Below are 13,735 nucleotides of genomic sequence, written 5' to 3'. Positions count from 1 at the left end.
TAGGTTTTAAAATAGAATTATGAATCATATAACAATAGGTAATAATGTACAATCATGATTATGTACATTATTATCTGCCAGTCCGACACCAGTACATACTTCTAACGACGAGTACACCTTTCCGACGGCCAGTCCATGGGACTTGCACAAAATTAGACATTTCTCGTCTGCTTTACCGTTACCTGCCGGCTGCTCTGCGAGGGAAGTTAGCATAGCAGCTAACCAACTATTCACGACATGTCCGCTGTTTAAACGTATTTTACACTCAAAACACAGCACAGCAAACATCAACGTTGATGTTTGCAAAGCCGTTGTCCAGTGAGGCGGATGCTCTGCCACCAGACGTCAGCTCGCCAAGGAGAACGGCGCTGATCATCAAAACACCAGCTCCTCCGGGCTGGAGCAGCCGATTCACACCGCAGTGAAGCTGCGTCACACTCCGCGCAAAACTCACTGAAAATAGTCCCATCATTTGTGTCACATTAGAGCTGCAAACATGCAGTTTGTACTGCATTGCTAAAGAATTTCTCCAGGAATTAATAAAGTGATTGAGGTTTTAAAGATAGAACTAGTTTATTATGAAATGATGACATCACGCAGACCCCCAAATTGTCCAAACAGAATAAAAATACTTTGTACTCTTTCCTTTTGTGACCTTTTATACTAACCTCAAGTTGTCCTTTGAGAGACGCGCTGCTCTCCTCGGTGTGCTGGCTTTTTAAAACGGTGACTTCTGGCGGCAGAGCGTCCGACTCGCTATACAACGGCTTTGCAAACATCCACGTTGATGTGTTGCTTTGTGGTGTTTTGAGCATAAAATTCGTTAAAACAGCAGATAGGTCATGAAATGTTGGTTAGCTGCAATGCTAACTTCCCAAGCAGAGCAGCCAGCAGGTAACAGTAAAGCAGACGAGGCTTCATGGATCTTAAATCTCCACAAGTTGGATTGGAAATTTCTACTTTTAGTCCCACGAACTGGCCATCGGAAATGTGTACTAGTCCGTAGAAATATGTATTGTTCTCAGACTGGCATTAAGATTGACCCCTGGTAAATCACAGTTCGTATTTTGTCGCCCAGGGAAGAGACCAGCTGTTTCCACACTATGCTGACAGTATAGAACTGCAACATATAGAATCCTTCTACAGACGAGTCTACGATCTCTCTTTTTTGTCAGATCGTCAACAAGTTTGTATTCCTTTACCATCTAATATCACACACCTATAATTCAAAGTGTAGTAAAATATCTCCTAGTTATACAAGGGGTGCCTCATCTTTCCCTGACAGAGAGCTCAATACTTCAATTGTATTTTCTGTACAAGTCATTTAGCAGACAGCTACACAGAAGATGCCACCTTCTCTGATATCTCATTAAATTATGCCTACAGTGCTGTTTAGTCTTGTAACTGCAGATTTGTTGGCATTTTTAGCATTTGAAGTGGAAAAAATACTTTGATATTATGAATATCTTTGTACTTATTGCCAACTCTGTACGCACTGACAAATCCCATTACATGTACAAATTCTAATACAGATGAGCTGATTTGTTACACATTTCCTAATTACAAACAGACAAACTTAAACGACTTTTGCAGATTCAGGTTGACATTGACAAATTGTTTTACACATTGGCAACTGTCACTTTGGACAGACTGATTGAATTACAGTGGTCCCTCAATATATCGAGGTTCACCTTTCGCGGCCTCGCTGTTTCTCGGATTGTTTTGTGTGCGACTTTGCATGCGTTTTTTTTTTTTTTTTTAAGGCGTATGAACGTGCACAGTGTTCAGCATCCTGATTGGCTATGGGAGAACCTGCACATTGTATTCTGTGTCCTGATTGGCTAAGGGCCTGTAGACCCTTGTCAATCAATCTCCATTCCGTGTCTCATGTACACAATGTCTGATCGATAGCAGTGTGACCCTGAAGTGCTGCATGTGTGCGAGTTTTGTTCCTGACAAACCCCACGTCGACAAAACGTTCTGCACCGACAAAGGCACCTGCGGTCACAGGCAAAAGGCAGAGGTATATTTATGCTTTAAAATCTACGAAGGTTTAAACTTTGGAAGTGTTTAAACAAGAGAGAAATTTGAGAAATGTTCATTCCTGTCTGAGAAAAGTGTATAACGTGTGTGGTGATGGGTTTTACAGCCTTAAAACATATATAATACTTGTAAAAAAAAAAAAAAAAAAAAAAAGTTAACTACTTTGCGGATTTTGCTTATTGCAGATTATTTTTAGAATGTAATCCCCGCGATAAACGAAGAACCACTGTACAGACAGAAAAGTCTTCACACACATTGACAAATAGTTATGCTACAACAATGCCCCCGTAACAGGCTACCATACTGGGCTAAAGTGTATTCCAGCAACTCCTGTCATGCCTGAGGTTTGCACTCTCAATGCACTGTGGAAGTGAATACGTCACTGTTGAAGATTACCCTCTCACACTACCTGTGGTAAGGTCCTGTCTGTTTGCCTGATTTGTATATGGAAGAATTAAAAATGAGTACCTTGTTCACGTTAGGATTCTATGTCCTATTAGGTTGATGTGTGGACCTTCACGTTGACCTTCACTGCACTGCCAGGATAGACTTCATGTGATCGCACACAGTCTGACCAAACAGTCTGGTAGCAATGCGATTTTCACTTCAACTGAAAGTTTGTGCCGCCCTTCTCCACAGAGCTGCTGTTCTGTAAACCAACTGCTAAAACTTGACCGTTTTCATGTGACAACTTGACATGGACACACAACAGGAGTTCCTATTGTTGTGCTTATCATGAATGTGTGACACTGAAATAGATAGAACTCTTTTAGACCTAATCAGAAGTTGTATAATAATATATATAAAGCCCCAACAAACACTCAGAACTTCTATTCTTCTACACTTGAAATCAGAAAGCTTCAATGAGGGCGGAAGTCACCCAGAATGAGGAATAGTGTGCTGGGCTGTTGCAACAGTGGAGGTGGGGCAGCAGGTCCAGCAGGTTAGACAGGTTTCAACACGAAACTAGCCGTTGTAGCACAACAGGCACACCTGACAAAGACAGAAACACTGGAAGCACAGCTGAAAAAACGTGTCACAAATCAAACAGCCATCCGAGTTCCTCACTGACTGACCACGACTCGTAATTGTTTACTCGGCTTTCCATTAGTCACTCTGACGCAACAGTGCTCAGGGGTGTCATACACGACACTTCTTATGTGTGACCCAACAGTCAGATAAACATGCTTTTGCACATGTACACAAGAAATTGACTTATATCTGCCTCATCCATCCATTGTCTATCCAGTTCAGGGTCGCGGGGCGCTTGATCCGATCCCAGCCTATTGTGGGCAAGGGCAGGGTTCACCTGTACAGGTGGCCAGGCTGCTTCATAGCCTGCAATCAACACACCTAGGTCTAACTGCGAATGGCTCATTTTAGGTACGATTAAGGATTCTTGAAGGCCACTTCATACTACTTTCCCTGTCTGCAGAGTCCATGTTGGTTCATGTGACGTGGATATAGTCACCCACCCTGTGAGCGAGTCTGCCACGTACAGCCCAATGTTTGTGACTTTGCATACTGAGCACACTGACTGTACCAGAGCAACAGCAACAACAACAGAGTCTACTGAGCATAAGTGAGGAGATCCTCCATCTCCCGTCTGAATAATCAGTATAGAAGAAAATAAAAATGCAGACGGCTCACAACTCTTGGGACTGAAATATAAACTATTTTAGGAAAGGAGAATGCCGCCACCAGACGTGGAGATATTTTCAGGATTGTTAGATAATGGAACGCGTACCGACATGGACCCTGAAATGCAGTATGAATGGAAGTGTGTGTGCATCGGCGGACGTGTAATGCAGAAATAATGGACGAGCGTTAACAGGCCCTCGGCTGTGAATCTGACTGGAGAGGTATTGCTGCTGCAGCGCCACCAGACACAACAGCAGGTGAAACAGGAAAGTGACTCAACATTTGAGCCGACACACTGCGCAGCCACTAATTAATCATATGGCAGTTCACAGCTTGAGGTGAACTGTACTTACAGTCACACCCAGTCAAGTCAAAGGTTTTAAAGTTATGTGAAGAGTAGAAATCATGTTCAATGAGGTTCTTCCTCTGCAGCCAACTGTGAATGTCTAGCAACACAATTGCTGAAGGAAAATGATATAAACTGAAGCTGTCATTTGTCCTCCATGTTCTTATTCCTAATGTATTCCTCACAGTTTTGAATAAAAATATTAAAATATTACTGGACCACAGCCTAATGTTGGTGTGAATGATAGATTTAGGCTGCGTCTCAAGTCTACCCCTTAGCCCTTGATCTTACCCCTACCCCTTTGAAATGCGCGTTCGCGAGAGTCTGAGGGGTGTCCCATTTCACTACTGTGCAGAGGCAGAGGGGTGAGGGGAAGGGCTATTCACCCCTTGAAACGAAGCATTTACAGATGCACACTTTAAACAGAGGAGTATGAGGACATGGTGCCGAAGGACTTGCATTCCACATATATACGCTTCTAAAGTTATATAAACCTGTTGTGTTTTATACTAGTAAGAACGGCAGTAGCGCTGCCGTATGTAGCTTCTGTGTGTATTTGTTTCGTAGAGACCGTGTTTATAGCATTTTATTATTACACTGTAGAGTTCCAATGTCTTCTAATATGGTGTTTTGAAAACAGGGACCCCCGAGCAAACAAAGAAGCTCATCTGCTTTCACATGGTGAATGAGGAAATATTTCTGAAGTCCAAATACAGCGCAAAAGCTGAAGTAATCCATGTCTCCGTCTATTTCTTCACCTTGATGTGGAAAGGCGGAAAACGAAACAAAGCAGCCAAGCTCCTGCAACATGTCGAATTTGGGACGGCAGGACGATGGTCCTGCTGGAAAATCAACAAACATCCGTGGTTCAGCTCTTCTGATATAATGGCGCCGTATTATGACGTCAAAACTGTGAGACGGAGCGAGAGGGGCGGGGGTGAGCAGAGGGAGAGGGGTGTCCCAAATCTAAGGGCTGAAACTGCCTTTGCCCTCGTTTGGAGGCAGAGGGCTAAGGGGTAGGCATAGGGGTAAAAATATAATTGGGATTGCTCCTCATATTCCTATGGATGCTTTACCAGTGTCACAGTTATGCAGTTCTAGGATGGTGAGTCCACCAGGGGGCAGGCAGAAACATTCAGTAAATGATCAACAGCTGATGTGTGGTCACTCAACAACAAACCTGTCAAATGTCAACATTAATCAATACCTCTCACTACGGAAACAAGTATTTCCTGACAGCCTCTTTCAGTGAAACTCCAGCACATCTAAAAATAAAAAGGTTTGAACAACGTGCGTAGGCACACACTAAACATCAGACAGGTTAATATACCAGCTGTGGCCACTGGGGGCAGCAACCTGTGCAACAACAACCAAGATGTGCTTTGAGGGTCTGTGTCTGCAGGATCACACTCACCATCAGTACAAAACAAACAATACAGGAAGGGAAGTTCTATGCTACAGTCCTTTTGAAAACATTGTCGCTCCACGAACGTATCTCAGCACTGCTATTATTGAAAATGCGTGGCTGTGTCATTCGTTTAGTTTGAGTTAAAAGCCAAGACCTGACAGTGTCTCTTCTCCCTGCAATGTCCATAGCTGACTGAGAGGAGAGTCCTGCACACATCATATCGGTAGGTTTCCTTGTGAGGACAAATCTGTGCTGCCTTTCATGAAGCGCAACCATTTCTTGAGCCAGGTATATTCCAGATGTGGTGTACAATGCTGCTCAGACAGACACAGAACATGGAAGGAAAGCTACCCCAATCATTCATCTGCTTTAACTGACTTCACAAATGGCCAGCACCTCATTGTTCATGTGAAACAAATGGCAGCCATTGACTGTCAGCTCTCTGGTAGCAGCACATAACCAGTTGGTACAGGCTGGTGTTTGAAGGAATGCTCTCACTTGGTCCTTCCACAAGGCTTTCAGGCTACAAGGTGAGTCACTGACTTGCCAGAGTCAAAACTCCTCTTTAAGTCAACCTATGAATAAATATGTGTGCCACTGTATAATGATACCACTCCACATGTAACCGGTCACCCAGCTAAGTCTGAATAAAGTCCTTCAACATGTTGCTGATCTCTGACAGCTCTGAATGAACCATCAATAGGTTCATTAGTAAACAGTTTGAGAAACTGTGACAGTTTGAGTTATTCTTCTAAACCCTTGCAAATGGGACTCAGTGCTACATGATTTGTCAAAATGCTTCAGAGATCAGTGACAGGGAGGGTGGAGTCCTGTAGCCAGGTAACAGGAAGAAAACCAGTTTTTACTCAGTGACAGTAAATATTCAGTTAGTAATCCACTTCGGCTCTCATTGTGTGGCCCCAGTTTAAGCTCAATAATTAAAAGTTTGGGTTGTCTCGTATGGCAATACTACCATCACCTCACCTCAACCTCACAGCTTTTGACAAACAAAGAAATCTATCTACAACTAAAGCTAGAAGAGGCCAGCCTGACAGCACTCGGAAGACCTCTCCACTCACACACAGCATGGACATGACAGCTTTAAACACATATCACAACTACTGCTACTACTGAGAAGAATGTGAAGGCAGGTCCACCTGGGCAAGTGACACTCAACACACGTACTTTTAACTGTGATTTGATTTTGCCATACATACATTTAAAAACCAGTATATCCTTCAGCTGCTGTGAAACAGACAGGATGACCATGAGAGTCAAATAGTGTAAAATAAATGTATATAAACTGTGATTTCTGAGATGAAGAGTGCAGATTGATAGGCACAGTCCAACCATTAAAAATATATTTCTTATCAAGAAAAGGTGTGGCCGCTTTAATCCTCTGAACTTTAACAGAGTTGACAATTTCCCAGATGTTATAAAACAGAGGGCAGTGAGTCTTGTTACTGACAGAGATTAGTTTTTAAAACAAAAAGCAGTCAACAAGCAACCAGGTTAAAAAAAAAAAAAGTTATCTTTGGGTCGTGAGGTTAACTATCAGATCAACCAAAAAATATATACGGAAATATGGAAAGACGGGAAGGGGTTTGACAGAAACGTGTACAGAACATGTAGCTTACGGCTACCACCTGGGAAACGTTTCATCTTGACCAGCCTGGTTGGAATTACTGTACCCAGCCATCTCTCTCTCCCTTCCTGCCCTGCCGGGGCAGGAGAGGCCCAGGAGGAGGGTTGCTGTTGTTTTCTTCCTCCGCTCTGCCGCCATTTTCTCTCCCCACAGGAAGACATGTTAGAGCTAGCAAAACAAAAGAGGAGCGGCCATTTCCAGCCACGGCTCCCGGAGCCAGGCTTCATCCCGCACAGTCGACCGAGCAGAGATGAGCCCGGAGCCGGTGTCCGGGCTCTGTTTAGCAGATAAAAGAGTTCGGTCTCGATCAGCAGGCCTCATGAACCGAGCTGCTACTAACAACTGTCGCTTATACACCCGAACCCGTCCACAAACCCGGGCCATCCTGGCGACACCGGACAGGACTCACCTGATGTGTGGGATCCCGACTCCTCCTTGTAGGATTTTATACAGTTTGCTTTCGTACAACAGCTGTGGATGTCTGGCTTTCTGCGACTCCAACTTAACGGCCACCTCCTGAAAGCCAAACAAAGAATGAGATTAATTCAGTGAGCTGGCTGGCCCACAGGCCGGTTTAAAGTTCACACAGCTGATCCAGTGGATCCCGCTGGACCGACTCCCGGTCCTCGGTGAGGTTTGGTATATTACACTGGTAGAAACGTTACCTCTCCGTTCGTGATGTTGATCGCCAGGTAAATGTCGCCGAAAGAGCCCGAGCCGATCTTTCGGACGAGTTTGTATTTCCCACCGACTATGAACTCGGCTTTGGAGCCGCTGCTGCTCGCCATGGCCACCGACTGGAACAATCCAACGATTAACTGACAACGGAAGTGGCGGAGGAACCGGGCCGTCAGCAGAACATTCAGTCCGGTTCTGTTCGGATTTCTGAGGACGGGCTGCGACTCCAAACAACAGCCGACGTCTTCCCGGGAGAGTCGTTTTATACCGGTGCTAACGACTACAGCGGAACCTCGTAGCGTCCCCAAAGAAACTTAAAGAAACGGAGAGAGCGAGAGAACGAGCCTCGGGCCTCCGACAGCCGCCTCCGAGCTAATGCTAGGCAATGCTAACGCTGGCTAACATAACACTCAGAATACGGAAACACGTCCACACCGCCTCCGAACCGAGGGGCAAAGCTGCTTTCTGTCGGTGGGAGTCGTTCCCCTTTCCGTCCGTAAAGCCCCTTTTCGATTAACTTCGAGGGTCGCGGCAGTCCGAACAGCGAGCAGCCCACTCACTCCGCCATCTTGTCTTCTCTACCCTCTGCCTCAGCTTCCGCTCCGCAGCGCGAGGAGCTCGGAAATCCCGTGAGGTGTTCAGGGACTGTCGGAAATCGCCTCTCCCCCCCCCCCCCCCCCTCTCTCTCTCTCTCTCTCTCTCTCTCACGCATACGTTACATAATTCATAAATCTTTTTTTCAGTGCAATGAACACGATTTAGAGATGTCGGTGGAATAAAGACATTATTTTCTCCTGATTAGTGATCATTACGAGATCAGATCAACATGATGAGTAATCAATACCCATCCAAGCAAGCTCTTTTCAGTAGCAGGCTCTGTATCACAGGTCTTAGGGTTGTCTCCACAAGTTCCAGTGGGTTTTACAGCTTCATCATAGCACAGAGACACTCTGATCAAAGTCATTAATAATCTTCTCATGGCCTCAGACAAAGGACTGATCTCTTTCTTCTGGATTCTATAAAATCAACAACATGTTAACTTGGAGTGACTGAGAAATGAATCCATCAAGTGTTCCTTCCAGATAGAACAAAGTGATTTTAGTTTATCTGGAACAATCCTGGGTGATATATTGAGTTGAAACAGCCATTTTAACACAAACCAGTGACTGTGCTCACAGCTTATAGTAAAAGTGTAGCATGACCACCTTGACCTTGTATTAGAGACCCACCTCCGCCCACCTCCACTCAAATGTATCCAGATGATAACCTCTCACTAACCACTATTCAATGAGCTGAAGAAGATTCACTGACTGACACACGTTTGTCCAACAAGGAAATAGAGTCACTAAAGGCACAGCCCTTTATTCTGGACACGGTTGAAGGGTATACTATGTACTGTGGTGTGCACCTGAGGGGGAGGTTCTCCCAAACAGAATGGAATGGGTGTGTCGGTGACTAGTGTGGTGTGTTGGTAGTGGGGAGGAGTTATAAAGGGAAGTGCGTGACACAAGGGGGTTGGTTTTTGACAGGTGAACTGTCAGTGCTGTTGGAGGAGATAAAAGAAAGCGACTCGACTCCTTCGTCCGTCTCCTCTTTCTTCGCCTCCACAGTACATTCATTATACTCTTTTTTTTTAAGCATATCTTTATTATTTCAATGCTCGCACAACAATACAGCAACCAACAAACAACAACCCGAACAATTTAAAAATATGGCATTATTGAAAAATAAGAAAATACACCAACAAATATTCACCAAATTCTAAGCAATAAATGAAGAGAAAATAAATAAATAAACACATACATAAATGAAAATACTCATTGACAATAATGATGAAAAAGAATATTCTCAATACAAGTTATAACATATACTTCCATCAAAGAAAACAAAAATGTATATACATATCTTTATCATCTCACTCTCCCAATATCTCCTCCATACCCCGTCCCTCCAACAGTCCCAGAAACATCTTCCAAATGTCATAACATTCAGAAGCCCTCTTTCTCACAATATAAGTCAGCTTCTCCAGAGCCAAACTCCATGTTCAGTGATTCAACCAGTGTTTAACAGAAGGACACCTAACATTCTTCCAACATAATCCAATACAACGTTTGGCCTGGAGGAAACACAGATCAACCATTTTCCTTTCTTTGCAGGATAAAGAACAGTTCTCAGGATAGACACCTAAAATACATAGCTGAGGGCATAGAGGTACAGGAGAAGTTGTGATTTGAGAAACATATTTTAACACTGAACTCCAAAATTTTTGAATCTCTTCACATTTCCATAAACAGTGAAATAATGTACCCTGGTGATTGTTACATTATAACATAGATCAAGAATATTAGAATTACATTTATTTAATTGTACAGGGGAAATATATGTTCGCATTATCCAATTAAATTGTATCATTTTCAAACGAGTGTTGATGGTTTGAGTCTGTGCTTTTAAACATAATTTACTCCATTCACTGGCTGAAATTTCTAATTGTAAGTCACGTATCCACTCCTGCCTCTTACTATTAGAGTTTTCCTTATGGTTTTCAACCAGTAAATTATAAAACCGGGAGATCAGCCCCTTTCCAAAACAGTTTTTTGTAGCATGTGTTTCTAAGATGGATAGTGGAGGTTGTTGCACTGAGTTGTTTAAATTGGCCAGAATAAAGCTTCGAAGTTGTCGATACTTAAAGAAGTGTTTCTGTGGTATATCAAACTTTGTTTTTATCTCACTGAATGACATTAAAGTATGATCCTCATATACATCCTGCATTTGTTTTATGCCCTTGTTCATCCAAGTTTTAAATCCCATATCCTTCTTTGCTGGGGCGAAGTGATCGTTACCTCAGATGGGGGAAAAACAGGACAACCTTGAAGAGTCACCCAAATATTTCTGTGCTTCATGCAAAACAACAATAGAGTTTTTTACAAAAGGATTAGTTGTATCCTTCTTTAGTGTTTTAAAAGAAGCCGAGTATAGATAGCTATTCAATGGCAAATCTTTTGAGGAGCGTTTTTCAATTTCTAACCAGGGTATGAAGACATCTTTAGAAAACCAAAACATTATGGCCCTCAACTGAGCAGCCCAATAATACCATTCTCGATTTGGCAGCTGTAATCCTCCCCTATCATAAGGAAGATATAAGAGGGAAAGTCTGAGTCTTGGCTTCCTATTGTTCCAGATGAAGTTACAAAGGAGCTTTCTGATCTTGGGGAAAAAAGAAAGAGGAGGAACTAATGGAATTCATTGAAAGATAAATAAAAACTTTGGTAGTATAGTCATTTTTACTAGGTTTATTCTTCCCAACAATGAAAGAGGCAGTGTTGTCAGGATCTGGTGGTGAACAGGATTCAAACGCCAACTAGTCCGGGATGTAATTTGAAAACAAAGTTTATTTTGAGTCACTCCAACACGGGGCGGCAGTCCGTGGCGAGGGATCGGGAAGCAGAGGCGGACGTCACGGAGACGGGGTCTTCCCAGGAGGACAGAGCGGCGCACACCGGGACTGGACGGGAGAACAAACGGAGGTCAGAATACTGAGCTGCTTCCACACAAGAAGCAAACAACTCAAAACAATAATCACGAGGGGCAGAGTCTAGGTACCGCAGAGTAACGTAACGATCTTGCAATGAGAGCCTGGGATCCCGGTCCTTAAATACTGGCTTCCCTCATTCACTTCAGGTGTGCGTCCTGCTCCGTCCGCTCTGCCTAAGAACACACACGCCCACACACACACACAAAACAACAACACAGTAGGAGACCTGCACAGGTTGTGACAGTACCCCCCCACTTAACGGACGCCTCCTGGCATCCTACCAGGCTTCTCCAGATGCTCCCGGTAGAAGTTGGTCAGCAGACTCCGATCCAGGATGTGACCCCGCGGTACCCATGACCGCTCCTCAGGACCGTAACCCTCCCAATCCACGAGGAACTGGAACCCCCTGCCCCGGCGACGAACATCCAAGATCTTGTTGACTGTGTAGGCCGGGTGGTTGTCAATGAGCAGGGGGGGTGGCGGGGGCTCGGTGGAGGGGCTAAGAGGGCTGGAGTGGACTGGTTTCATTAGAGAGACATGGAACGTTGGATGTATCTTTAAGGACGCCGGCAGTTTCAGCCTCACCGCCGCCAGATTGATGATCTCCTCGATCTCAAAGGGCCCAATGAAACGAGGCTCCAGCTTGTGGGACTCTACCTGGAGTGGAAGGTCGCGGGAGGAGAGCCATACCTTCTGACCCGGGTGATACACGGGAGCTGAAGACCTTCGACGGTCCGCCAGTCTCTTATCGCGGGCAGATGAACGCACCAAGGCGGCCCTCGCCTCCTTCCAAACCCGCCGGCAGCGTCGAAGGTGGGCTTGCACCGAGGGCACGGCAACATCCTCCTCCTGGGTGGGGAACAGGGGGGGGTTGGTAGCCGAGGGCCACCATAAACGGGGACATACCAGTGGCCGAGCAGGTGAGGGAATTGTGGGCATACTCCACCCATGGTAACTGTGAACTCCAGGAGGATGGGTGCCGAGCCGTCACACACCGCAGTGCCGCCTCCAGGTCTTGGTTGGCCCTCTCCGTCTGACCATTTGTCTGGGGGTGATACCCTGAGGAGAGGCTGGGAGAAGTTCCGAGAGCTCTACAGAACGCCTTCCAGACCTGGGACATGAACTGCGGACCTTGGTCCGACACTACATCCTGGGGGATCCCGTGCAGCCGGTACACCTCCCTGACCAGCAGATCAGCCGTCTCCATCGCCGTGGGTAATGTAGGGAGGGGGACAAAGTGCACAGACTTTGAAAAGCGATCCACAATGGTCATTATCACTGTGTTACCTTCAGACGGGGGGAGACCGGTAACAAAGTCGACAGCAATGTGGGACCAGGGTCGACTCGGGATGGGCAAGGGATGGAGCAGCCCTGCAGGCGGTTGGTGGGATGCCTTGCTTCGGACACAGACGGTGCAGGCAGCCACAAACGTCTGGGCATCCCGGGACATGGAGGGCCACCAGAAACGTTGCCTCAGGAAAGACAGGGTTCGCTGGGAGCCAGGATGGCAGGTTAATTTGGAAGAATGCCCCCACTGCAGAACCCTAGACCTCATAGGCTCAGGAACAAAGAGACAGTTATCCGGCCCATTACCTGGATCGGGATGGGTGAGTAGGGCTTGTCTGACCTGATCCTCGATGTCCCAGGAGGCAGATGCGACCATGCAGGTGGAGGGAAGTATATCCTCTGGTTCCCCCTCAGTCCTCTCAATGGTGGTCTGCCGGGACAGGGCGTCGGGCTTCGTGTTCCTGGAACCTGGCCGGTAGGTAAGGGTAAAGTTAAACCGCCCCAGAAACAATGCCCAGCGTGCCTGCCAGGAGTTTAGTCGTTTGGCAGACTGAAGATATGACAAATTCTTGTGGTCAGTCCAGACCACAAATGGTTGGGGGGCTCTCTCCAGCCAGTGTCTCCATTCCTCCAATGCCAGTACAACTGCCAGCATCTCCCGGTTACCGACATCATAATTTTGTTCAGCCGGAGTCAGGCGTCGCGAAAAGAAGGCGCAGGGGTGAGTCTTAGAGTCCTCGGCACGCTGGGATAACACAGCTCCAACGCCAGTGTCCGAGGCGTCGACCTCTACGATGAACTGCTTGGTGGGATCAGGATGGCACAGCACCGGGGCCTGCGTGAACAGCTGCTTCAGGGTGCTGAACGCCTGTTCAGCTGCCTGTGTCCACTGAAAACAGGTTGAGGTGGACGTGAGTTGCGTGAGAGGGGCTGCGACCTTACTGTAGTTCCTGATGAACCGTCGGTAGAAGTTGGAAAACCCGAGAAACCGCTGCAGCTGTTTACGGGTAGTTGGTCTGGGCCAGTCCACCACTGCTTGGACCTTGGCTGGGTCCGCCTTCACCTGTCCCTGTTCGATGATGTACCCCAAGAAGCTCACCGAGGTCGCATGGAAGACACACTTCTCCGCCTTCACAAATAGCCGATTCTCCAGAA

At 46.0% G+C, this 13,735-nt stretch overlaps 1 protein-coding gene across 4 annotated transcripts in view; it reads right to left on the bottom strand.

The window, feature by feature from the left end:
• Nucleotides 1-8,342, bottom strand: part of csnk1a1 (casein kinase 1, alpha 1) — a gene marked incomplete at its 3' end in the record, with an annotated part of 52,273 nt that extends 43,931 nt beyond the window's left edge. For all 4 annotated transcript variants that reach the window (XM_080502699.1, XM_080502701.1, XM_080502702.1 and 1 more), the window contains exons 1-2: nucleotides 7,749-8,342; nucleotides 7,493-7,599 (exon numbers count right to left, since the gene is read on the bottom strand). In XM_080502699.1, the coding sequence (XP_080358825.1) occupies nucleotides 7,493-7,599; nucleotides 7,749-7,871 (230 nt within the window). In that variant the 5' untranslated portion in view covers nucleotides 7,872-8,342. The remainder of the gene's footprint in view (nucleotides 1-7,492; nucleotides 7,600-7,748) is intronic.
• Between the last annotated feature and the right edge of the window lie 5,393 nt (nucleotides 8,343-13,735).

The sequence above is a fragment of the Blennius ocellaris genome (assembly GCF_963422515.1).
Source record: "Blennius ocellaris genome assembly, chromosome: 9".
NCBI classification, from domain to species: domain Eukaryota; kingdom Metazoa; phylum Chordata; class Actinopteri; order Blenniiformes; family Blenniidae; genus Blennius; species Blennius ocellaris.
The sequence above is the reverse complement of the archived record's forward strand: the minus strand, read 5'-3'. Positions and strand labels throughout refer to the sequence as shown.